General features: G+C 43.1%; 2 protein-coding genes across 5 annotated transcripts in view; one reads left to right on the top strand and one right to left on the bottom strand.

The window, feature by feature from the left end:
• The window catches only part of FRMD4A (FERM domain containing 4A), a 289,877-nt gene extending 283,838 nt beyond the window's left edge, over window positions 1–6,039 (top strand). For 3 of the 4 annotated variants that reach the window (XM_075024704.1, XM_075024703.1, XM_075024702.1), the window contains exon 23: window positions 2,484–6,039. In XM_075024704.1, the coding sequence (XP_074880805.1) occupies window positions 2,484–2,586 (103 nt within the window). In that variant the 3' untranslated portion in view covers window positions 2,587–6,039. Of the gene's footprint in view, window positions 1–330; window positions 401–2,483 lie in introns of those variants that run through there. The other variant, XM_075024705.1, reaches the window with a different exon arrangement.
• A 3,695-nt stretch (window positions 6,040–9,734) lies between these two features.
• On the bottom strand, window positions 9,735–27,256 carry PRPF18 (pre-mRNA processing factor 18). The gene is made up of 10 exons (XM_075024706.1): window positions 27,159–27,256; window positions 25,937–26,014; window positions 22,896–23,000; window positions 21,091–21,204; window positions 18,978–19,124; window positions 17,188–17,256; window positions 15,960–16,100; window positions 15,387–15,458; window positions 12,784–12,939; window positions 9,735–10,410 (listed from the first exon to the last, which is right to left on the bottom strand). The coding sequence occupies exons 1-10, from the start codon at window positions 27,222–27,224 to the stop codon at window positions 10,330–10,332; spliced, it is 1,029 nt and encodes a 342-aa protein (XP_074880807.1). The 5' UTR covers window positions 27,225–27,256; the 3' UTR covers window positions 9,735–10,329.
• Between the last annotated feature and the right edge of the window lie 202 nt (window positions 27,257–27,458).

Raw genomic sequence — 27,458 nt, 5'->3', positions numbered from 1 at the left:
CAAAAAGAATTGGAGACAAATCAGCACTTACTTCATGCCTGAGCATAACACCCAAGGCGTATGTATAAATACAGTAGGAGCAGATAAAAGTTTGCCATCAGATGCACAACACAAACTCCCCTACTGCAGGAGCAGGCTGCACCCTCCCAGCACAACTCAAAAGATTGACAGTTCTCCCCAACATGTTTTTGTGTCACTAACTTTTTCTGAAGATGATTCACCAACTTGTTTCCCCGCTGGATTAATAAGCTCGTAACAATGTCTGTGTCACTTCTTTTCTTTAACATTTCCTCTCTCCTCTTTCCTCCTTTTTTGCTCTCCTTTGTTCAGAGAAGCAACAGACAACTCACCCACTATGGATGAGTCTCAGTCTCCAACCCACCAAAGTACTGATGAATAGAGGTATAGTAAGGGAATGTTTTGTTCTTTCATCCTTCTGCCTTATAGTCCGTGAACACAGTGTGAATAACTGGCATCCCGCTGTCCCAGAGGAGCAGCCCTTTTAATTGTGTGCCTGTTTGTTTGGCAACAAGGCTTCCTTCAGCTCTTGGAAGAACAACTTGAAAGCACCTCGAAGCCCTCTCTGTGCCTTTTCAGCCAGTTTGCGGCTGTGGCACTTTCCCCTGTGAATAAGGACTTGGGGCCAGCCCGCCCTGCATTCGTGCAGAGGTTGAATGGGCACAGAGAGCAGGCAGTAGCGGCAAATTTGTGGCTGGGGACATTTCAAAGCAGTGTGGGCATAGTGCTGCACGGAGAGTCTGGGAGCAGCGTGGCAGGGTGACAAGTTTGGGTAAACGGGGGCCTCAGAGGACCTGGACTGAGCTCCCGGCAGCGCTCCAGCCATGGTGCCAAGCACCCCCTTCTCCTCCTTCCCTACCACAGAGCAGAGCTGTGAAGCAGAGGCTGTTAGCAGCAGTGAGGTTTCATGGAACAAGGAGCAACCCTGGCGCTGTTCCTGTGGGAATACAGAGGGGGAAGGGTGGAGGGAACAAAAAAACCCTCAGAGTATTTCTATTTTAATTAAACTGCTGTCACTGTCTGACACTCTTATTTGAATCTACAACCATTCACAGCTGGCATCTGTCAAGTATTTCAAGCCCAGCTTTCTAGAGATAACCCATAAACCTCCGTACTGCAGCACAGAGCTGGGAGAGAAAGGCTCTTTAACATGCAGATGCCGATGCCCTTGCTCAGGTTCCTCCGCGACACCGTCCCAGGGAAGCCAGGTGGAAAACAGGGCAGAGGAAGCAGGAACTGCAGGACTGCATCAGGTGTGAGATCAGTCCTGCAGGGTGGGGAAGGAGCCAAGGAAGGAGTAGGAATCCCACAGTAAACAGACAGAAAACGCATCTCCCGCTTTTGGCCTCAAAACAGTCTCTAGTTTGGAAGCTGGTTAAAATCAAAGTGTGAGGGAGAGACATCAATTCTGAATATTACTATGCAGATACAGCAGTCACTTTTCAAAATATCAACAAGATTTTGACCTCAGTGTTTTCTTCTGGCAAGGAGTTCTGCAGGCTAAGCCAGGAGCTGACCCTGATCGGAGCTCTAAGATAAATAGCAAAGAAACTTCTTATAAACTGTCTCATCTGCTGTGTGCAAGCAGACAAAAAGCCATGCAGCAAAAGAAGCATTAGCTTGTCAAGAGAGGTGCCACAAGATGAGGACTAGGCTACCTATGACAAAACATGGTCTTTTCCACGTTGGACCTGGCACCCTCTCACTAGTCGCTTCCTAGCTCATCCCTGGAAAGTCACGTAATGCTGGGATTGCCAGGTGATGCACAAGCCCCTGCCCAGAGCCCAAGTGCTACATGAAAGCACCACCCTCCTCCTCCTCCCATGCTCCCACTAGGTACTGCAGTCTATGGCCAGGAGGGCTGCTCTGCAGCCTTGCTCCCTGGAGAGCATTCCACTAAAAATCTCTTTACCCCAGCCTACTACCAGGCAGGAAAGCAAGACAGAGCCTGTTAGGCAGGGCAGAGCACTGCTGCTGTAGCTGGGGAGGGAAGAGGCCGCACACGGAGAAAGCGGAGGCAGCTGCGGTACCACGGGTGGTGGGATGGACACAGCCGGTGGGGGTTTGCCGCAAGCTCTCGCCCTCCAGCAGCCGCTCTGCTCTCTTGTAGCGCATCCCACCAGCAGTGGGCTGAAAGCACAGCAGTTCTGCCCGTTGCCATTCTGGCATCCAAAACTTGGGGCACCCTGGCTGCAGAAAGGCTGCTGGACCTCAGCTCTCTCCTGCCTCCTCGCACCAGGCGGGTTGCTGGGGCGAATGGGACTGCCGGGCAAGAGCAAACTGGGTCAAAGCCGGGTCCTGCGTGCTGAGCCCAGTCCAAATGTCAGCTCTGGGGGTACCTGCAGGATGCAGTGGGATCTGTGAATATCCTGCGTTCCTTCCCACCTGTAATACGATGTTTTATGCCCATGGCTAAACTTTCCAGGAGCCCTCATTGTCCTAATGAAGTTTCCTTTCTCCTGCAGGAGCTACAACGATAGCTGTTTCCTGGATTCTCCCCTCTATCCAGAATTAGCAGATGTCCAGTGGTATGGGCAGGAAAAAGCCAAGCCTGGGACTCTAGTGTGAACCCCTGACCTCAAGTTAAATCACATCAATGCCATTCTGAGATCACCTCACTGCCTCTCATTTGCCTTACCCAGATGCACTGTCACCCAGCACCAGCTTCAACTCTAAGCACTTTTCTCACGATGCAATTCAAGACGACATTTACAGAACACTGGCCCTGAGATATCCACCGCGACAGCGACAGACCGCAGCGCATCCCATTGCCAGACTGGTGCACATCCCTCCCACGGCCTGCAGGGCAGCGGGTGCAGATGAGCAGCCATCTTAATAGTCAGTTGGCAATTTAAAAATTGATTTTCCTTTGAAACGACGGAAGCCCTTCAAGGCTTACATCAAATCTTACTGTTCTGCGGCATGTAACAGCAGTAAGATTTCCATGACGTGCGATCTGAAGCCAACAGAGCATTAGTTTAAAAGGGGGGGGGGGGGTAAAATGGGACAAAGGCTGAGAAATGGATCTCGTAGTCCTGAAAGTGCATCTGTTATGAAACAGGAAAATCCCATCACTTCGAGGATGTGTCAGAGTCTCACAATCAGACCTGCACTGCCAAAGATCGCCACATCGACATCGGCAGGATGAGTTTGCTCAGCAAGTTCTAGCTACAAGAACATCGCTCTCATTTAACTCAATGGCAGACATGACAACCTCCTGTAAAACGGCACTTCCTTCTTCGCTTTGAGCCCACCTACATGCAAGTAAAACAACCCAATGTGCTGAAGCCACACTGGAGGTCTGGGCTGGTATCACAGCACCACTGTCTACAAGCTACTATTAAACTGGACAAACAAGGTTTACAAAGGCATTATCTAAAGCGGAGGCAAGTACTGCTACTCACAGCATCTCTGTGGCTGGCACAGGTTGCACACCAATACATAGAGAGGTTGGGGTTGCATTGGTTGTTTTTTAATGCTCTGATGAAGATAAAAATTGCCAAAAAACCTTTCTACAAACCAATACGGCCAATAAATTCCAATCGATTTCTGCACAAAGCGTTAACGTGAAATCAAAGGGAAAGCACATCGCAATCTAATTGACACAGTAAAGCTGCATTAACATATCTCTTCCACTCATCTTCCCTCCTTTAGCACCAGTGTAGCAAAGGGCTCGTCACCCGGTGTACTGCTGTGTGGGAGAACCGGTCTGTCGGGAAGAGGAAAAGCTCCGCAGCGGGGTTGAACAACCAGCAAACTAGGCGAATTTTCCCATTGCAAGAAGCGACCACAAGAAAGAGAAGCAACTAAATTAGGTGTTGGACACAAGCGAGAGCTGCCTGCTGATACCAAAAGGAATCGTACGAGAGCGTCATGGAAGGAGCTGCAAGTTTACACATACTTTTGAGCAATGCTTTATACATGTCAAGCCATGGAACTTTAAAAGGCCTCAAAGACACTTTTGTAACGAACAAGTGCACAATCTAGGTGGATGTTGAAGCTGGCACGTCTAGTCTTCATTGCGGTGCTATGCTGTTTTTATTGCCACTAGATGGGGGGAGGTACCCGGCCTTCCCCCGTTTGTGCGTGCAAATGATGATTTCCTATGGGAAAGGCATTAAAAGAAACGGCTGGAGGGGGTTACTTTGTGAAAAGCAGAAACTGAAGTTAGCTTTAGTTTAAGAAAAAAAGAAAAAAAAAGTGCGAGTGTGTGTGCGTGTGTGTGTGTTCCAAGAATAACAATAGCGTCTACCAGACAAAGTAGGGCAAAACGTTTAAAATTAAACACCACGACTTGGGGGGCTGCCACACCTTTTTGCATTAAGATTGCTGGAAAACTGCATTCCAGGCATTAAAAGAGAATGGGTTCTTCGTCATTAGGCTTGGAAAGATGATGGGGTTTCTGACAATTAACACAAGCTGCTCATGTGAATACCTTTCTGCAACGCTTATTAGAAATGTTTGCTTCCGTTCTCCGCGCTTGCCTGCTGTGCTGCTGTCCCGCATCACCCGTAAGGCAGGGGAGGTGGCCTCGCAGAGATGAGGACAGCCATGGGCAGAAAGGCTGCTCTTTGTCCAGGAAAATCCACGGCAGAGCCAGGAGGGAAACCTTTCCATGTTCGCACATGAGGCATAAATTAATTATCCCTCTAAAAAAAAAAAAGCGCACACTTTTTTGTGCCGGCAAGGGTTTTTTAAAGGAAGCCATGCAAGCCTCGTGCTTCTGGACCTCCACAAGGAAATCGCCACAGAAGCACAACCCCCTTCGACAGCAACTGAAGCCTCGTAACCGCTTGCTGGAAGAACAGACAGCGGTGAGATTGCACCCTGTATCTGGACGTGCAAAATTCTTTTTTCACCATCTCTTTGTGCTTTGGGGTCTTTAACGTGGGAATTATTTCAAGCTCCTAATTGGATTTTTAGCTGGATAAGAGATAGTACTGATTAGTGACATTTACTGATAAGATTTGGTAGCTAAAGTGAAAGGATTAAATAAGGACTAAATTAAGCAGCGGCAAGTAATTTAGCCCACAGATTTTTAGGGGCTCTGAGCAACTGTCTGTTTTCTTTTTAATTTCCCTGGTAAGTGGTTTTGGGTTGGGTTTTTTTTTTTTTTCTGTGTACCTTCTTTTAATTAAAAAGAATTCAACAACAGCGGCACTATGAGGCCTCTGGGCACTACAGGAAGAAACGTTAATTCCTCCAAGACCAGATCTGCAGTTTTGCAGCAAAGGTTAAAAGGTGGCAGCCCTGACTTCAGGAAAAAAAAAAAAAAATTTGGTTAGCCTGAATTGCAGACAGGCTCGAGTAGAGAAAAAGCCTTCTAGAAACGGATTGAGTTTTGCTTTGTGTTCTGCTTTTCTGTTTTGCAATCAAGGCACACATGAGCAGCCAGTCTGGTAGTAAAGACAGATTAAGTAAAACAGGTTTTACTGTTTAGCTCAATTCAATTAAACACAAATGTACATAAAATGTTAATCATAGGAGATTAACATATTTAAGTATAACATGGAGGGGTATATACATAGCTATTATATACAAGCACTTGACTACCAACTTAACCCCTCCTTTACTTTTTTTATTTTTCAAGGCTCCATCTGACATAAAGCCACAATTGCGTTCTTAGTCTATGTGTCCGGCGCTCCCTCTGTTCAGGCAGGAGCCGGGTGTACGGTCTGTGCACCGGGCCGCGCCGGGAGGCAGGGTTTATTTTTAAATGATATTATATGCAGTGGAGTGTTGAAAATGTTGAAACAGTCCAATTTGTTTTCACTCTGTATTAGTTTTAGTTTCAGGCATAGCCGATCCCCATTCAGGTGCTATCAGATGACCAGTTACTGCTTAGTTAACTAGATGTAAAGTTTTACATATATATTAATGTCAATAGTTTTATTACAAGTTGTGTAAAATGGACTCTCTAGTTTAAAAAAAGAAAAAAAAAGAAGAAAAAAATTAGGTCTCTCCTGAAATTGATTTTAGAGCATGGAAAATGATTTTACTGGATTCTGTTCAACTGTAATCAAGGAAAAAATATGTATGTTGTAGAAAAAGTTGCAGAATTAAAAAAGATCTGCTTTTAATTTATTCTTTTTGTATTAAGAATTTGTATAGTTACCTTTACATTTTGCAAAACGGTGTTGTCAACACTTCCTTATTAAAGCATTTTCAAAATGAAACCTTGCAGTGGTCTTTGCAGGAGGGCGCAGGAGGGCCAGGGGCATCCTTACCCTGGTAACCGCACCACCCCCTCTGCCAGATGCTCGGTCCAGATGTGCGCACAGCTGGGCGGGGTTTCTGGGAGGAAAATAATATTTTCTTCTAATGCACATAAGCTGAAGTAACTAGAATTAACGCTCGCTTATATGAGTTGGCTGCTAAGGATCCAGGAGGCCCTTTGCAGCGATACCAAGGTCTGCAGGACAGGCCTGAGTGCCAGCACGCTCACCCTGCCTGGTCCTCGGGTTAAATCCTGAAGAAACCCCCGTTCCCCCGGTTTAATCTCTGTTGCTGAGGCAGCGGCATCAAGAACCCACCCCGACAGACACTGCTCTAGCTTAGGAGGGGCCTTTCCCCGCAGCCCGGGGTTAGGGATGCCGCTTTCTATCACCGTCTCCCCCCGCCGTGGGCAGCGGTGACCCCCCACAGCCCCTCCACAACGGCCGGCAGTTAGGAACAGCCACGCGCTCTCCCCGTGGGACCTATCCGCACTTCTCAGCGCCCACCACAGTTGCTTCCCATTTAATCCCACTGTCCAGGGAGCTCCTTTCCACCTGGGCATCGTGTCATCCACCCGATCCCCCACCCCCACCCCGCCCGAGCCAGAGGGAACCACCAGTGGCACCAACCCAGAGCCAGGCGGCCACCCCCACCATCACCCAGCATCGCCGCGTGGGGGACAATCTTGCGTAGTAAATCCCCAAAAGCGTTTGGGATGGGACAAAACGGCAGTAACGGAATTTTTCAGCCGTCCCCCTAACTCTGGGACTTTAGCTCGGATTTATTGCCAGTGGCTCCAATACTGCTGCAGGCACCTCTTCAACCTCTACAACACATCAGGAGCCAACAGCCCGCTCCAGATCCCACACCGGCGCCAACAGCCCTGCGCCAGCCTTCGTGGAGGGCACCACGTACCCATCCCCGGGGCTGGGAGTCGGGGGGCTCTCCTCCCCCCGAGGGGTGAAGCCATTTACATCTCAACCATAGTCCATTCTTTGGGCAAGACTGGATCTATAATGGAGACGGTAACGGCAGCTAGCAGGAGAGGAACCCGGGTCCTCAATCAAAATAAATTCCTCTCACATACATCTACCCTAAGAGCCTTTCCAGCAGTATAGACAAATAGCAAACGAGGAATTAAAGGCATTTAACTACAATCGGGCACGACAGCACCCATGTAAGGCAGATGTCACGTACTTTGAGAGCACCACCTCGCACAGCCTCACAACAAACGGTGACCAGGCGCACTGATGTCCAAAAACCACTCCAGACATCGCTATGGTGAACACATGACTTCATCCCAAGGCTACGAGTCTTTGGATTCAGCGGAGTTATTTCCGCCTAACGCAGGAATTATCAGAAATAAACATCTGGAGAAGCCCAGAGGAAAAAGTCTAAATCACTAAACTGAAACATACCCTCCCCACAGAAACCGTCAAGCAGCGCGACAGCTGCACCACACCCACTCGTCCCTAAACTAGACTCGGGTGGGTTTTGGATTTTTTTGGCTAAAAGGCATTATTAACTATTTGATCACGGTCTGGTAGCTGTAGTTTGGGGCCATCCAGCTGCAAAGAGCCTCCAATCGATGATGAAAAGCAGCTGCCATAACAGTGTCCCCCCCAGCTTGCGATCTCCCGAGGACCGAAGCTGGCTCTCACGTGCCGGACAGCTGGAAACTCTTACACAGATATGCCGTGAGAAAGTACTTTTCAGTTCCTCGGTTCCCCGTGCAGCGCCATTCCACAAATTGCAAGGGGATAAAGTTCTTCCGTCATGGGATTCATTCAAGCAAGGCGGCTGTATTTCAGGGACTGTCAGCAAAGAGGCACATTGCTTAAATTACGTTCTTTAAAACCTGATCAGACTAAAACATTCCAACCCCAAATTCACGTCCCTACAGGAGGCGCATCCCCACTCAAACCGGTACTCAGGGTACCATTAAAACTCTCCTCAATAATAAGTTCTAAAGCGGGAGGGAAAAATCTATCTAATACTATTACAGATGCCCTAAGGAATCCAGTTTCCTCTAAAGCAGATGTTTCTGTGCTCCTTAAACCATCCCCTAGTTACTCACTTGCTGCACTTTCCAGGGAAATAACAGCCCTTCTAGATGAGGGACAATATTGTCCCTCAATTATTTAAAGAGTTCAAAACTAAGGTCAGGACAAAGATTTAGAAACAGCTCAGGAAATCATCTGGGTGGGGAGAGGGATAAAGTTGCGGTGTTATAAATGTTTCCTGTTGTAATAATGCCTCTGAAGAATATCTGTATGGAGCACTGCACAAAAATCACCAGACACCACTGTTAATGAAACTCTTCCGTGCTCTTGACATCTGCCCAGCTTCTCCCCACAAATCCCTGTCTATTCCCCACAGGCCCCTCCCCAAGTGCTGGTTAGGTCTCATCAGCCTCATTTTTAGTACTTCTTAACCATTTAAGCCCTTGACATTTTCTCTGGGGTCAGACATTCCAGACTGAAAAACTCCTGTGTCCAAAGAGGCGCTTCAGAATCCAGAGAGTCTCCAGAAGAACCTGAAGTTCCTTGAGATACTCCTCCGAGCTCACTGCCAGCACAAATCCCCCAGCACCATGTCTCACTGTGCCACGGCACACTGTAAATACCCACGGAGACAGGTAACTCCTTCAGAAGAGGGCACCGGTTCCTGCGCCACACTTCCAGTCGAGGTGAGGACTTGGACAAACCAATACACTTGAATATTGACGCATTTCTTCAGGAAGTGGCTCTGCTCACACCGTACCAGCCCTACGGCTGTGGCAGCTCAACGGTTACAGGTCCACAGCTCACGAGTGCCAGATCTATCAGATGACCTGCTGCCTCATGGTAGTGGGATACCAGACTCAAATACCTGCCTGAATCCAACCCCGGCAGCCAGGACCAGAGCCTCCCCTCTCCACTGACTCCACACAAGAGGCTTCTCCAGGGGCAGAGGAGTGCGCTCTGTATCGGCTCTGCGGCATCTGTGGGGCCAGACAGACGCGAGGGCGGCATTCTCGCAAATGTGGGTAGTGGCGGTTATTAGCAGCCACTGCAATGATCAACGACTTCTTTGGAGCTTCACTGTAGGTTCTAGAAAGGCCTCCTTAAGAGAAGAACCCGTTAGTAGTGTTGCAGAGGTACTGCTGTTCTTGTAATTAAAAAAAAGCACATTATTTCAGCCTAAGACTTTCAACCTGCACCACTAACAAAGTTTCAATATTTCATTGTTAATGCAGAATTAGACATCATTTCTGTGAGTTTCTTTGCCATTCCCAGTCAAGATGCACAACGGTAAAGATTTGTGGCTGCAAGAATTACTGTCTGTGGTCACGGGAGGTCCTAATTATTTTCTCTGCAATGCCCAGCAGACTGAAATTTTCTCCAGATGTATAAAAATGGGATTTGAAAGCCTCAAGAGCCATACGATTACTTCCCCCAAGCCCAGAAGGTTTATATTGAAACTGTCGTTAAAAAAAAAAAAAAGCCAAATCAGATGCATTCAAGATCAAAAACTCTTTGCACTGAGGCTGGCTGTATTTTTCAAATACATAAACCTTTTTTTTTTAATCCTCCTGATAAATACCACATGAAAGATTAGCCATTAAAGTCTTCATATTTACAGAAATAACCAAGATTCAGATTCAACTGCTTCCCTCTAATCATCTCCCCACATCAGTCTCCAATGGGAAAGCAGCCAAAAAACTCCACATACGCTCCTTGCAGGGCTGAATCTCACCTAAAGCTCTACGATACGGGAAACAGTTCAGTCCGTACGGTTCCCTGAATAACAAATTGAAATAAAAGCAAGGGTCACATTCATTGTCCCCTGGTCACTGTCCTGGTCATACCCTCTTTAAACCGCCCCCCCCCCTTTGCTGTATACTGGATGTGTTCAGCATAAAGCATAGATTTAAAAAGAAATCTAAATAAACGGGGCCTGTAAAAAGGAAACTGTAGAAAATCTGCTGCTTTATGCTTTTCCGCAAAGCCCACCCTAGGTTCCTCTTGGTGGTAAAGCACAAACTCTGTCTCTTCAATCCTTTCTGGGTCTTGGAGATCAAAATATGAGTCACGCCTTGGACACTGCAGAGCCTCATAAAGCGTTGTACTCCACACATTTCGATGGATCTGTTGGGAAGTGCTTCTGGCAAATGGTCATGAGCCTCTTCAGCCCCTAGGAATTAACAAAACAAGGACAATTCTGTAATAAAACTGCAGCTGTCAAACTTAAGAGTCTACAGTATTTTTAAGCTTAACAAGAAGAATTCAAGACAAACGGTCGTTATTTTGGGGTTGGTTTTTTTCTATTTGGTTGCTTTTCCAGTTTTCAAGTTTTATGAATCTTTCTGTCTGCAAAGTGCCAAGTTATCTCCAATATTAGAGGAGCCTGCATAACCGAAGAGACCACAGATTCAATTCCTCATGACAGATTCATAGCGAAGGATCACAGTAATGCTTTAATCCCTCTTCGCTGCCACGGGAGAAAACAACACTATCACAATAAAAGATATTTTAAAGAAACCTGAATATTAAAAGTAATTTTATAGAGCAAAAAGCAATTTCTGACACCAAAACAAGCTGCACAGCTACAAGAACCACCGAACAATTTCTCTGGAGGAGAGATGTCATTCCTCCCCACGGTGGCACTACACCTGACCTACCCCACGGAGGCAAACTGAAGAAGTAATCAAGAAGAAAGGCAGCATGTCAACTTTTCTCTTCTGTTCTTTGAAGGCATCGATTGCCAAAAAACAACATGAAAGAAAATAATCACAGGGTTTCAGTCAAGTCAAGCATAAAAGTCTAACAAAGAAGAAAGAAAACTGCTGTGGTGGTATGGTAATTTAGTAGTGACATTGTACTGCAAGATGGCAGAGTCATGTGCCTGTCATTAAGAAACTCATCATGGAAGACAGCTCCTCACTGAAGGGAAAAATGATTCAACAGAGGATGCTTTGGCCTTGTCAATGCAGGCAAGTCTGGAAAATATGTCCTAGCACCATAATGACTTCTTGTTTGGGATGTTACAATCCCAGGTTTGTTGTAAATCAGAAACATGTTAGCTTGATGTGACTGCTGGGAGCACATAATATTCCATGCTCCAGTTTGAACCAGACTAGCTAAACAAGACCTGATATTTAAAACCAACACATACGTGTTTAAAGCCAACTCTGTCATTGCGCTTCAGTAAGTTGTGTAATTCAGAAGCACAGATATGAAATTCACAGTGGGAAGATGAACACAAAAATTTCCTTGACCAACAGATGTAACCCCGAAAGCAGATAAGGGACAAAGTGAGGAATACATATACACCGTATCTTCCAAAGGGCAGGCTAAGAGAGATCAAGCAACACTACAGAGTAGAGACCTTTCTGCTAGAAGAGTGGCAAATGGACACAGATGGCCAATTATTCACCAAAGCTGGAGAAGAAGCATTATGGCCACGTTGAAGCCCACAACAATCTTCCTTTGGAGTTCAAATTCCTTTCTTAACACACTAACAACAGAACTGTTTGGTTTAACATAAGCTATTTAATCCATTAAATACTTCCAAGCAAGCATTACACTAACTGGAGCCTGTCTCTGAAGATGTGTAGTCCACATGATGATTTTCACCTTACAAAAGAATTGGTCAAATTTAATTTGTTGGCTCTGTAAGTGTCTGGAGCTCCCTCTGACTTCATGATGAAATTTTTGACAGGTTATGATATTAAAAACTACAGCTGAAAAGAAACCAAAGGTTATACTTGTAGCCCCAATACAAAGAGACTCAAGGTAGAAGAAGCTGCATTTTACAAGCAATCCGCTTGCAGACATCTGCAGAAGTTGAAAAGCAACAGGAGTGCTTCTGCCGCAGCAGCAAGATCCTGCCGGCAGCTCTGAACGCCGCGATGCTGCTCTGAAGACTTCAGAGTTAAGCCAGAAGGTCTTTATCTCAATGAAAATGCAACTGGCAAGAAACAAATACATTTAACAATATAAGGAGAGAAGACTTGTTTCCTCAGACGCATCCAGCCATTACGCTGAAACATCGGAGAGGAAAAACTACTGCTATTAGTTCCACAAACAACAGAAGTCCATGACGAGTATGAATATGCATAGGAAGAATTGGACCTGGAATTTTGAGCCCACACTGTTAAAGAAACACATTTGGAAAGTGAATGAATTTATCTAGTTGCAGAAATAGTCAGAAGGACTGTATTTCGCGGTATAAAATTCCACACGTGATGTTAAAACCAGGAGTCAAACACTGAAGGAACTCAGGACAATAAAGCACGTCTTCACAGCTGCTTTGGTGCTCATACAGGATCACAATAGTCAAGACATAGAAAAACCCATCAGACTCCGTTCCTAGACCAGCACTGAAGAGCCTTCAGGTCCAGGATGAGCTACCTAGTAAATGGATGTTATGCTGGACCCAAACTAAGCCTACTGTCCATTTGTAGGACCTTTTTAGCACATCACCTGTAAATATGAAACCAGTCATTTCTCAAAGAACCCCTAACTTCAAAAGCAAATCTGTTGGGATTTCCAAAGCTAACGTTACCTGAATATACTTCCTTTGAGTTTCATCGTTGAGAACGTGGGCTACGTGCTTGGAGAAAATCTTTTCACGACCCGTTCGAGCGTGGATGCCAACCATAGTGACACCAATAGGCCAGGGAGCATTTCCAATAGCCATCTGAAGATAGGCATCATTTGCCTGAAAGAATACAGTGCATGCACACTTAGCAAAACAGAAAGGGCATCAGAAAGCTGAGCATTTTTGCATTGCCAGATACAACACGACCACATATTCCAGTCTCTCCAAATCAGGTTTCATTGCACAATATTAACCAATTTTACAACACACCTTCCTAACACGATTCATGTTTATGCTGAATTCTGAGGGAAGCAAGGACTATGGACTTTACCTGTAGGGTGATGAAAGAAAGCACTCGATAAGGCAGTCTAATGTTGACTAAAACTAAATATTACTGGGACTACTTTCACCTCAGCTTTCTCAGGTTCCCATAAGCTCTTCTGCTATAATCACCTTCAACACCCTTGCTGTTTTGTTTGCAGACTAGAACAGGGAGCCTGGCTGTAAGCGCAACCCACTGCAGGCCCACGCTGCGTGTGCAGAACTGAGGTCACCCGGTACACAGGAGTACACTGGGGCCTGACAGCTCTCAGGGAGAGAAGCGAGCTTCCAAAGAGGCTGAGAACCAGCTCTCTACAAAACTGGGTTAAATAAGGATATTTGTAGCAGTGTTTACGAACAGAGCAGTAACAGCAGTAAAGGAGTCTGAAATTTCCTGATCAAGATAGCAGACCCCATTTCTTAACTTAAAGCTGTAGCAGACAACATCCCTGGGGAAGAACAAGGATAACACTTGAAGGGAAAATGAGTAGAAAGGGAGAAAGGAAGAGAAGTACAGAGCTTAAAAAAAGCCATGACAACTGAGAACCAGGAAGCGAGAGGGACAGACACATACATGTGATTACAGAAGCAGCTTCAAGAAGGACTTGGAGCAGGACATTCCACCACTGTTAGCAAGCAGCTACAAGACTCACTGATAAGGAGTTCATTTATCATCTCCCATTTAGAGACTAAACAATGAGAAGTAGCAGTCATGACCAGTGGGTGCAGCTTCTTCCCAATTGGCACTGAGCAAACTGAGAGGTGAATAATGAACGAGGCAGGGGGATCACAGACAGAGCTGGGAGTAAACCTGAAGAAGGGACAGGACTTAGTCTTCACCTACATGACGCTGAGTCTGAACAGTCTTAGTCAAGTGTCTACTTGCTGACTTAAATATAGTTTTGTGATGAAACATAGTACATGAACATGCAATTAAAGACCCTTCCAGGACTGTCACAACACGGTTAATTAAGGTTGACTGGACAACTTGCGTTCTAGCATTTGCTTACTGACACATGTTGATTTCAAAATTTAAATCTTTTGAGCATTTCATCTAACAAAGCAGTAAGAATTTGTGGCTGACAGTAGTACTCACGAGGCTGCACAAAGCAAAAAAAGCATAGAAGACAACAGCAGGCAGAAATAGACAAGTCTCTTGAGAAGCAAAATAGAAAAGCATATGAGTATCTTTAAAAGCACAAGGCTCATTAGCCTAACTAAAAAAAAACCCAAAACTTCCAGATATGTACTCAAACCCTCCCCAAATCAGCCTGTGAAGTTTACATAAAGCCAAGCACCTCCTGGAGAGAGGAGCACAGCTGATTAACCCATGAGATATGCCACATTCCCACACACTCACTGCTTGTTTTGGGAAGGCATCGGAAAGGGAATTTCAGCTTAATGATGATGACCAAAAGAAAAAAAAATGCCCCAAAACAAACCCCCACTATCATACATCCCACATGTTTAGTTCTATTGTCAAGTGATTTGGATTAAACTTGCCTTAGGCCTTCTAAAGTTTTTTAATAACGAAAGCAGGTTTGCTTGCTTTCTTGACAAATTATCCCAAGTCCTCACAAGAATAATAAGAAATACTTGATTTAAAGGCAAAACACAGCTCAATTTCCTCTGCATACACAAGCTGCTTAAGCAAATGCTATCGGTATTCGAGTTCCACTTCTGAAGGCAGCTACAAACAAAACCTAACACTGCCTTTGATCTTGTGTGCCAAAGTACTTCTGCCTCCTCCAGTAAGCAGACTTTGTCCAAAAAACTTTTCATTAACTTACCTCAACCTTACCAGGGCAGCTAACGTGAGCATAGCCAAAGAAAGGGACAGTGTCTCATATTCAATAACTCAGTTCACCTCAATTAATTCCTAATTAATTAATCAACACCCTATTACTATTAATTCAATACCTTCGTTTAACCTTACAATATCAGGTTACCCATACAGGATTCCTCTGCAACTTAATATAACCATCTCTGAGAAAAATTCTATTCGTGCTTGCAAAGCTCTGCAGTTTCACCAACCTCAAAAGGTCTTCTGACAGGCTGTGGATCAAACACTACCTGGAGCCTAACCTTTAACAACCATGTTTCATTTTTTTTTGAATATACGTTGTGTGTATTTCCAGCTATATATCTTCAAAATGCAAAAGAAAAATAGGAAATGTTGAAGTAATAAACTCAATCTATTGGAACCAGGCAGCCTGAACATGCTGGAAGAGTGCAAACAAACATACCTTCACATATTCTCTTTGCAGCATGAATTTAATAATATCTGTTATTGATTCTTTGATGTCAGCAGGAAGTGTCTACAGGAGAAAAAGAAGGAGATAAAAAAAGAAGACATCTTTACTTCAGAATAGCAGTTCAGGAAAATCATCATACTCAGCATTTATACAAAGTTTAGCGCCTACCCTAGCTTGAGGACTTTAACAAAGGAAAACATCTTTGTTATTTAGATGAAGAATCTGAGAAGCAAGAGAGGTTAAGTGGTTACACATAGTAGCTAGTGGCAAAGTGCAAAATACAATCCTAATTCTCCATCATGTTTGCAACCTAGTGAACAGGTGATAGATACATCAAGCAACACCTGGAAAAGCAGTGGGTAGGCAGAAGAATTCACTCATCAAGACAAAAAGGTCAGAACTGGGAGTCACGGGCTCTACACACAGAAACTCTGACCAACTCACTTATCCTCTCTTCTTCAGTGAAGATAACATTACCTTAGGAAAGGGCACTAATCACTGGGTACTTTGAAAGCAGAAGTTAAAATAAGTCTTACAGGATAGTGACATTTAAAAGTGATTCACCCTTTTCCGAAGTTTTCTGAAGAGGGGCCTCAGGTACGATTCCGTCTGCTTTTGAGTGGCACTGTTCAGCTTCCCCTGTACTCCCCGTTTCACGTAGTCTTCTCTGGCATTCAGCTCCTTAGCCCAAACTCCAAGAAGAAACTACAAGGAACAAGCAAATTTATGTCATAGTGCCATCTAGTGACAACCGCGGCAAAACAGATGGGAACAGCTGTTTAAGCCATCAAGGCAAAATGAGTTTTTTGAAGAAATCCGAATTAAAAGGCAAGAAGCCTCTTTCAGAGGGATAGGCAAGGAGGGATATGAACAACCCTATCACAAAAACACACGGGTGAAGGAGGAGCATGTATAAAAAAAAAAAGCATGTACAAGGAAACAACAGTGTAGGTATCAGTGCTGGGAAGGAGGAGGGGTACATAAAAAGAGCAGAAATCCAAGTAGAATGCTGATGTTTCAGGGTAACTTTTGAGGAAGAGTGCAAGGAACAGTAAAAATCACAGTGAAAATTCAACACGACAGAAAGCAAACATGTCAATCGTACCTTCTCTCCACCTGGAAAGCAATTTTTCAGCTTTCTTTGTCTGACTGCCCCACCCAAACTATATTAAAATGCCAACATATCTGATACCCACAAATGAAAGCTTCAACTCTTGCTGTGACTTCTGATCATCACAATAGTTACACAGGGACCATCTCAAATGAGAGGCAATCCAGGCTTCTTGCCAGGAAACAAGGAAACAGTTTTCTAGCATCCACTTGAATCTGTTTCCTTAGCAAAGCCAGCGGACTTCCTTTAAAATTCTTTTATTTCACATAAGAGAACCAAGTGACATTTCATTTCAGCTTGCGCTGTTCCTGGAGAAGGGAGGTGGGGACTCCTCGGAAGTTTTTAATGCCATAGTAGTACATAGAAGCAACTACATACAACTGCCTCAATTACCATACAGAAATCAAAACCATATTTATTTTCTCTGGAAAAGTAGGACCAGATTTTGAAGAACGCTGCTCTCCCAACAGCTCTTTCCCAGGCCTAGCAGAAGTCACTATTGTAACTAACCAAGGCTGTGGAGTGCGAAGCATTTGAAAAATCCCACATCTTTAGCACAATGTCTGAGTTTTTCTCTCCAAGCAACTGAAATCGTCCCTTCTATTCACAAAAATGTATCTGCATGATAGAAAAAAATAAATGACACAGCTACAGAATAATTAATCTATTAGAGTTTGTTACCTTTAAAAACTTCGTTATGATGTCCATATCATAGTGATCATCACCCCGCCCTAAGGATTCTCCCAAAGCCTAGAAGAGGACAAAAAAGGCAATTATTTCCACATTGTCTAGAAGTTTGCCACCACCACTACAGCAGAGCCTGATTCACTGCATCGTGAACTGTAGTAAACTCCACCAGTAATCCAAAACACTACTCAGAAAATGTAATGAAACAGCTATATATGCTACTGAGATTCATTAATCTATTAAAAACATTTAAGTCAAAAAGCCAATATGATTATTTCTGAAAAGTCAATGCAACAGTACCTTTTCATTCATTAACTACTAAATTATTGGCATAACCAGCAGCTGTCTGACACCACTGTATTAAGGGGAACTGTGGGTGCACTGCATTTTTTGATATCCCCAAAGCCATCAATTAACCTAGTTATTTCGTTAAGCTATTCCAATTCTCTGATGTACTGGGGCTTTTTACCATTTCATTTAATTGTAACTGTGAAATTGAGGGAACAAACCTTAAAAAACCAAAAACACCACCAAAAAACCCCAGTAGTATGCACCAATACTCTAGGTTCCTGCCAAAACCTTAAAACTGTTAATACTAACAGCAACTTTAGAAATATTTTCCAGTAGGTATAGTTGGATTTATAATCTATTTCCATTGTCCTCACATTTTCAAAGGGAGTTTTATTTTTTAAAAATCTCCTAGATTTGGAACCCAATTCAATGTAAGCCTTTATGCTCAAGGTAATGCAGTTAAAGTAGGATAAAATTAAGACTGCAGTGTTTTCAAACTTTTCAGAAAAAGATTACTTTCATGGCTCAAACTAAGCCTGCCCTACTACCCCAAAAAGGGGATATTTTGAGAACTAACAGTTCAATAAAATGCAGCCCCATTACAACCGGTATCCATTCTGGTACTACAGTTATTTTAAACCAGAACCCCTGGTACCCTAACAAAAAACCCAAAGACTATCTCCTAGTAATAATGTATTCGTTTAGGCTTTCCGTTATAAATCAGATTATTTCTTAAACACACTTTTGGAGGGACGTTATGAAGATTAACTCCTGCAAAGAATTTTGAAGATTAAGGGTAAAAGTCTTCAGCTGAAGTTAATGCGCTTTTCAAAACATTACCCTAAAATACCAGGTGCTGAATGCGTTTCATGGCACTCATTCTACATTCACTTACCCAAATACCATGGTATTCTTTCAGAACATAGTAGCCATTTGCACTGAAGTTTCTAGGACACATCGTCTCTGCAATTCTTGTATTTCCTGTGACCTCTCTACTTGTGACGTCCACTTTTTTTTTTTGGTCCTGGATTTTTTTATATCAAACATTCTTTTTGTGTGTCCATTTTTCAGAGTCCAACTTTCTTGTATAGGGAAAATTCATTCGTACTAAGCTTATTACCCTCTCAAATACTCATTGGAAAGGCTTTAGAATTTATGACCAGGTAATGTATTTTTATTAAATTCTCTACTTCCAAACTCCCTGCAGAGGGAATCCTAACTGTATCACTCTCCTTGCAGGCAAGTCCTGCCCCCTTTTTGATGAGGTGTTGTAAACAAAGACCACTTGAGTTTTCACATGTCTACTGTAGGCACCTATGGTGCAACTCAAATCTTAGAAACCTAAATCGCCTAACAGAGCTTATTTAAGGATACTTCAGAATGCCTAAGTTAGATGTTGCAAACAAGACAACTTTCTGTAAACAATCCTGAAGCTTTCTCACAACAATATACTACATCTATAATCCCTTAATTAAATTCTACCCATCACATACTTCTAGTTCTTCAATAGTAGTATTCTCCTCATGGACTTTCAAGTCATTCTGTGAGTCATCGTCTCCTGCTTCTTGGCCTCCTACAATTTCGTTCAGATACTGCTGGTCAATCTTATCCAAAGCAGCCTTCAGGTCGTTTCTCAGGCCCTAGAAAAGATAAGAAATGACTAATTTACAAAAAAAACCTCAAGTAAATAAAAGCAGTTCAGTACTGGCACTGTGAGCATCCAACTTCTGTTTAAGAAAAGCCAAATTCTGTAAAAACATGCATAAGGGTTTAGCTTTGTTGTCTGAATTTAAACTGAATGCAAAGAACAAGTTCTGGATTGCTTCAGCACTTAACAAAAAGCTGGTGCATCAACTTCTGCAATGTTCATACCTATGAAAAAGACCTTTTACCATATTTTCACCAGAAAAGCATGGAGGACTGAATTGACTTCTAGGAATTCCTTCAAGACATTTTCTCCAAGCAATGCACTGAACCACCCCAAACCAAACAGAAAACAGACCATAACCACCATCAGCTCTGCAAGTCTTCACATCTACCCTGAAAAAAGTTGTAAATAAGGTAAGCAACACTCCTTCAGTACTATCACATAAAACATTTATGTACTTTCCCTTTATTACCAATGATTTAAACATAACAGAATGTTTTATATAGATGAAGTGTTTAAAATCCCCTACTCTAGAATAGGTGATAAAAAAAAAATTAGAATCAGTTTGAAACCATATATATAAAGTTAAGGGCTGCTTTTAAATAGAACAAGAAACTCAGCTTAGACACAGTTAGAGGACTTGCACTCTTGAGACATAAAATATAAAGCTTGTGCTGGTTTTGGCTACGATAGAATTAATTTTCTTCATAGTAGCTGGTATGAGGCTATGTTTTGGATCTGTGCTAAGAACAGTGTTGATAATGCAGAGATGTTTTAGTTACTGCTGAGCAGTGCTCATACAGAGCCAAGGCCTTTTCTGCTTCTCACACCACTTCTCACACTCCCTATAAAGGAGTATGACATTTTTACCCTAAGATAAATTCAGCCACTCCGCTGGGAGTAGATATGCACCATTATTTCCTCTCTTCCATCATCATGCTTGACTGTCTGGAGCGTTTCTACTGATCATTTAGCAGCCTGAAAATGTCTGAACCAAAAACTGGTTGTAATAACTGTCTACATTTTAAGCAACAGAGCAACAGGAGCGACTGAAACACGTAACAAAATCCAACGCAATCCTATTTATGAGCTCACTATTTCCTAATACTCCTACTATTGTTGTTGATGTCACTGGAGGGGAAGCTGTCATTAGCAGAATTTTTTTTTTTTTTTAAATAAACATTTAGATCAATCTGTTTATCTTTTTTTAAAAGACTTGAACAGGAAAAGGCTTTCCTTTTCTGGGCAGCCCCAGCAAAGATGTTTCAAACAATTCAGTTTGCCACAAATTCGGGAAGAAAATCCAAACTGTCACTCTTTTAGCTGGGTTGCAAATTTGGTTAACAGTGAATGCAAAACAAACTCCAACTGCACCTCCTCACTTAACTGATCAATTCTTAAGACAAAAGGAGTAAATCAGTTAACTACATCTTTTAGTCATTTTTTGAATTGATGGCTACTTTAAAGGGAAGGGGGGAAAAATGAAGTTTCCATAATAAGTTATACCTCTGGAATCAAGGGATTTGAAAAATCATTTACATACCAGAAAGACAGTATGCAGTCCTCTTACTTACCTGTACCTTCTCAGAGATGCATATAATCACAAACACAGGACAGTTTTAACAGTAGATGACTGTCTTCTCTGCTGGTTAAAAAGCAGGTAACAGCACAGGCTGGGGTATTACAGCCACCTGGAGGTCCCTCTTTCAACTGAAAAGGGCTTAGGTTTCTAGGGTTGAACTGTCTAACATAAGGAGTTGTAATTGTGCACAAAACTATGACATTTAACATACTTCCTAAGCCAATAAATGAGATGGAGCAGATATTTCTCTTTGCTCTGTACTACTCCTCCCTGCTGAAAATTAACAGTTACTTAAACTGATTTTCAGTTAACTTTTATAGGGGTCCTTATCGGTAATCCCACTACAAGTAAGTAACTAATAGCTAGCCAATCTTACCTTGTTCACTTCAGGTGCAAGAATTTCTATCTTCCTCAGACGCTGAAATGCATCATAATCTGTTTCTCCAAACAGTCTGATCGGCTCACCTCTCTCTCGTAACCTCCTGATAACCTGAAAAGAATCAAAGCATTCCCTCATGCAAACTCGTAAAGGAAGCAAAATAAAATCCAGAAGGATGGATTTATTTACTTTGCTTAGAATAACAAGCTGAGCTGGACTGGAGAGGAAATGGCAATATTTTAAGGAGTAGAAAAATGTTCCAGTCACTTTACAACCTAAATATAAAATTCCCACGGTATTTCAGTGAAAGGTCATTCCAAATATTACCAATCTAAATTTTGCATAAAATCCCAAGCTGTTTAGTATAGTCTAACTTCTACCTGTTCTGACTTGCTTAAACACAAAATCATCCCTCTGGCAGAGCTTAAAAACTGTTTTCAAAATCACAAAGGAACTTGACGATAATCTCACTCACCTACTTGTCCAGGGCAATAAAAATACTCCCTAACTAGGCTGCAGGTTGTCCCAGCACATCTGCAAGAGTGATTTCCTGAGAATTCTCACCCTTAAGCATTTGGCAAATATTAAGTCCCATAATCTAATGTGATAGTTACTTTAAAACTAGATGTAACAGAGGCATAACATCCTCCCTTGGCTGATTTGCAGTGTCATGGGCAGAGCCAAAACCTGAACTTTATTCTCCCGATTCCTCATCTCATGCATTGCTTCTAGAACTCTTTATACTTATCGTTATTCATGTACTGTACCAAGCAATAGGCTTACTGATACATGAATCACCATGCAATACTTTGGTGATCAAGAGAAGGGCTTACTTTTCATTTCATGCCACTACTTCCTTATAACAATAGACTGGTTGGACAATAAGAAACTAAACGAATTGAGACATTAGTTTGTTTACTCAGTTCAAGTGTCTTGGTGTATGTTGGCAAGTATTTGACTTGCACACGTATCACAAAACCAGGGGTGGATAGAGTGCTGGCACAGCAACACCTAAACCTCGACCAAAACATGCACACAAGAAGATCAATAGTGAGACAGTGAACATTACACAGGACATACAGACCAAACATGAAACCAACAGCCCACGTTACAAGTCCTGTGATATATTCCTGTAAAAAACAGGAAGTATCTTGCAAAGTTAAGGGTCATGTGATATTTGTGGATGATTTCAGCTGCAAATTTCGGTACTTCCAAGATGGGAATTTATTCTGTACTTCTGAACTTCCTGCTTGTCTTCTGCTTTGGAGTACAGATCTGTTTGTGAACTCACATTCACATAGGTATTTTTATCCTTAGAAGGGACAAAGAACACACTGGCTGCTCTGGCTTCAGGACTTTTTCTTCTAGAAATCAAGGTGAACTTCCAAAACTTGGTTTCTAAATTTGGGTTCAGACCAATGAGCTACAAAGAAAAGAAGCTGGGGGAAAAAAATCTTGGAAAAAACCAGCATGCCATCTTCACTGTTATGTAAGGATAATACTGATATTCAGGGTACTAGCCTAGAAGTCATCTGAAAAAGCTGTAAAATGTTATAGCACACCTGTGCAAATCCATAGCATAGAGGCTCTACCTATCTGTACCTCCCTATGCATTCAATTGGACAGCAGATCCTTGATGAGCAAAGATGACCATTGTTGACTGTAAAAGTGGAGGCTTATTATTTTATACAAACTGCCATAAAAAAAAAAAATACACTTCACTATAAAAAGCAGCCCTAACAAGAAATTTCAGACGCATTTGTTGTAAACTCAAGTAGTCTGTTTATGATGATTGATTTTACCTCCTGTCTGGAAAGGGTCATTGGTAACTTTTCTTCTGCCAGTTCGAGTTCCAGCACTGGATTTGATGAAGTCAGTGGCTTCTCCTCCTCCTCTTGCTGCTGTACCTACATTGAACAGACATAATTACTAATGGGCCAAAGGAAATAAACCCATATATTGACAGCAATGTAAAGATACTGGAACTCTAGAACACAGATTGTAATACGACAATATAAACTTCTAGTTTCATAGTCTTTACTGTCTAGAATTGAATTTCACGGAACAATAAAAGCTTTTAAAAGTACCAGTATTTAACTAACAGTTGTGGATCTTACAGGAAGCAGTCTCTATAGCAAATGGAAAGGACAGTTGCTGAAGTTTGGCAACCACTTTAGCAGGCAGATGTCAGCACTGGTGCCAGAAATAGCAAATCCACCCTCTGCCTCTTGATTCCTGCCCCTGCTCTATCCTTACCCATGCAAAAGCATTTGCATCGCTATGTGATGAACCAGGTGGAAGAAATGATTCAAACAGAAAATAATCTGGCAAACACAAAGAAAGGTACTCTTCCCAGCCCACTAAACCTCCTCATCCAGCTCACCAGGCGTAGCACATGCATGAACACAAGGGCAGAAACGAAAACCCAAGGGCAGGGAGAGAGTGGGGCTGCCTCTTTTGGTGGCAGTGTCAGCTTAAAAAGTTTATTATCTACAGCTTCAGCAAGCTGAGTACAATTAGCAGCGATCCATGGCTTCTATCAGGTCCTGATAGGTGCTTGTTTAAGGCAACACATCTAACAAGATTGCCATAGTTTCTTGCGGCTTAATAAAAAAAGACACCTAAAACTCCTCATAGGGATAGGATCTCATTAACAACTCCTCTTAACCTAAAAGAAGGTCCCTGAATCAAACAGAGCTTTCCTTCTTCATTACTCAGTATTTTAATAATGCAAAACAACTCTTTGATCAAAGTAACTTTGAGACAGCAGTCATGTAACTACAGTTCCCTTTATAAGCTCAAATTTTACACTTCTGACAGCATGAGCAGATTGCTGCCGGTAATATTCCTATAATAAGGAAACATTTCCAGTGCTCACTCACATCTTGTTTTTTCATAGATTCCTTACTAGAATTTATTTCCTTTCCATACTTGCTAAGAGTGAAATGCTCCACTTAATCCTACAGCACCCTATAGCATTCTCCGTGCATGGGCAGTACATTGTCATTTCCAGTCTGTATTTGGGCTGATCAGTCTGAAGAATGTACTAGACAAATTTTTTTAAAGAAGTTTTTCTATTCTTTCAGGCCAATGTGCCAGTCTTGCACTCCGGTGTCAGTATGACTCCATGTGGATGTAAGGATCCACCCCCGTGGCTCCAGCTACAGGATTCGGCCACAAATCTATACTCAGTGCTGTACTAGCCAACACAGAAATCAATCCTATAACCACAGGTGTTTGGAACAAGTAAGGGAAGGACAATCAAATCAATGCTTCACACATAAAGGGAGGGGAAAAAATAAAACTTCCATCAATGCAGGAAAGGGGGAATTGACAGGGACAGAAAATATGGAAGAACTGTGTAAAAAAACATTAAAAAAAAATATATATATAAAGAAATACACTCCCATGGCAGAAGGATACGTACAAATTTTAACTTACAAACATTCTTGAAATCATAAAGAGACAGCAGCATGGGGGGAAAAGATTTGATCCGTTCTGTCAGCTGGACTCCAAGTTACAAGCAATATCTTTACCACAGTTACTTTGGTTTCAGTGCTTTCTTTTTCAAGCAAGTCAAATTATTACAGCTTATTAAGTCTAAGCAAAGCAAAAACGCACCTGAATTTAAAAAGAAATCAGTCTATATTCTACATCTTATTAATGTAGTAAAGATCAAATGCAGAAATCTGGGAGGCTCTAAAAAGGTACTAAATTTAAAGAAGCAACTTATTTTAAAACCGTTCTCAGGGTTACATTTCAAATCAAAACTGGTGCTGCAGCAGCACAGGTAATGGCACTTTAACTGCCATGTAAGGTTCTGAAGAACTCAAGCTAATGCTCAAAAAGCATGATGTAGTCATTTCCACTTGGAAGAGTGACTGGATTCACAGAAAACTCTCTCATGACTATATGCTGCACATTCCAAGAATCATTTTGGCATTGATGTTCAAATATTCTACAAACAGATCAAGGTTTCAGAATAAGTCACTAACTAGGTAAAGTTCAATTGAAAACAAAGCTCCTATTTGTGCCCAGGAACAGCAAACAAGATTACGAGCCTCCACCTTCCACAAGGGAATGCATACCCCCTCCCATACACGTATAATCAGGCAGGCAGGCAGACACACACACTTGTAAAAGAAAACAACATTCTTTCCATTTCAGTAAACCATTTCCCTGACACCATTACAAGGCAGATAAAGCCTTCCAGATCACTCATTTGTTGCAAAATGCACCCTAGGTTACCAATTGTTTCCTAATATTTTGCCAGCAAGAAAATAAATGCTGTTGTTGCACTCTTTCAATGCTGGATGTTTGATGGCCAAAACCCAAATACAAATATAAACAGTATGAAAGTTGGCAGATCTTTTTAATATGCACCCACACTATACTGATTTCTTTTGGACATTTTGACAAGACCGTGATAATTATTTGAATGGATAAAATTATCTGAATGAATCCATTTTTTTACCAGTAAGGGGAGAGGAAGGTGGCTATATCAGATCCAGTGTTCATGCCTAACAGCACAATTTAAAAAGAAAGGAAGACAAGCTTTGATCCCAAGCCACTTCATGCTTTCCACGAAAAAATAAACAAAAGAAATAAAAGCCAAACCATAACACAAACTTAAGTAGCTGTATATCATGCATATCTTTCCCTGCATTGAAAATGGTTTTGGAAAGTCATACCTCTCCAGGTGGCTTCTCATTTACAGGCTAATGTATAACATTAACAGATTGAACAAAGAACAACAATTATCATTAAAAACATTTATACTGTTGATAATAAAATGTAGACTTCAAAGTAAACATACAAATTCCTGAAAGAACAATTACCATACCTTGTAGCCACATCTCTGAAAGTAGGCCTCCTCCTCTTTTTTAGCTAACTCACTGCGTTTGAAATATTTCTTATTTCCCTAAAAGAGAGAAAAACTGTTAACAGTTTACAGTTTTGCACACTTGGGCAAAAACGGCTCAAACTTCCTTACTTGGTTGGGTGAATTCAGCTACATCCTTTCATAGAGATGGCTACATTGTCATGTAAAGGGAACTAGTTGGAAGCACCTCTGAAAATCAGCAGTATATGTATAAGCAGACTTAAAAGTGCAACGTGTTCATCAGCACTTTAAAAAAAAAAAACATTCTTTGCCATGTAAGGCCATGGTATTCATTAGTGTAAAGCTTCAGTTCAGACGTGCACAACAAGCCCCAGGGTAGAGTACAGGGAAGTTGTTTAAATAAACCATACAAAACATGTCATTTCACACTAAATCAAGGAGGCTGGAGAAACCACCTTTACACAGAGTATTTTGTAAGCTTGCTTGGTGCACCTACATAGGAATGTGTTTGACAAGACCTTCCACACACACAACAGCTAGCAACTGTGGTCACCCTGAACCATTTCTCTTGATTAATATGCACTATTACTTCTTTCTTCATACTTTGCCTGCCTGACCTACAGCCTGCCTGCCTCCAATCACAGCTCCCCACTTCAACCACTAACGCCAAAACCTAAACTCAGACATCCACAAAAGCGCTCTGCTTTACTGTGGGTGTTTTTAAGCTAACACCCTCAGCCCGCACACACCCCAGCACCTCTGCGACCCTACTACTGCTACAAACAGAAGGCAGCAGTGGCGAGGACAGGGATCTGCGCATCGTTCACCAAAGGTGACACAGACTTTTCTCATCCCTCAGTGCCTGAAAGAAATAACTAAACCAGCTCCAAAAGGCAGAGGCACACAGCAAGGCCCTGAAGCCAGGCTGCTTCTGCGCCCCCAATGCTCCGCTGTCCCCAGCCCCAAACTCCTCCTCACTCCTTCCCTCACCCCAGCCTGAGCCCCTGCCGCTCCTCTTCCCCGAGCCCCTCCCGGGCCGACCCCGACCCTCCCAAACCCCCACCCTGGGCAGCTCCGGATCCCCTCACCCGAGCCCCTCTCCCAGGCCGCTTCCTCTCCCCTTCCCCGGCCCCATCCCGCCTCACCCCCGCCCCGAGCCTCCCCCTCGGGCCGTTCCCGCCGCTCCACCCCAGCCCCGAGCCTCCACCCCGGCCGCCCTCACCCCCACGAGCTCCTTCTCCTCCAGCTGCTGCCGCTTACGGCTGATCTCCCGCTTCAGGATATCCATGGCCGCCTCCGCCGCCGACGGAAATGGCGGAGCAAAACACTAGCGTCACTTCCGGACGGCCGCGCCGCCGGGCGGGCCGCAAGGGGCAGGCGCGCACACAGCGCCCCCTGGTGGCTGGGAGGAAGGCTGGGGGAAGCGGCGATAGGGCGCGATAGGGCGCGATAGGGCGCGATAGCGCGACTGTGCCCAGGGGCAGCGGTGACGGCGAGGGGAGGGTCAGTCTCTTCTCCCACA

The sequence above is a fragment of the Buteo buteo genome, chromosome 4, assembly GCF_964188355.1.
Source record: "Buteo buteo chromosome 4, bButBut1.hap1.1, whole genome shotgun sequence".
Lineage (NCBI taxonomy): Eukaryota > Metazoa > Chordata > Aves > Accipitriformes > Accipitridae > Buteo > Buteo buteo.
Note: the sequence above shows the minus strand (reverse complement) of the source record. Positions and strands in the feature narration are given on the sequence as shown.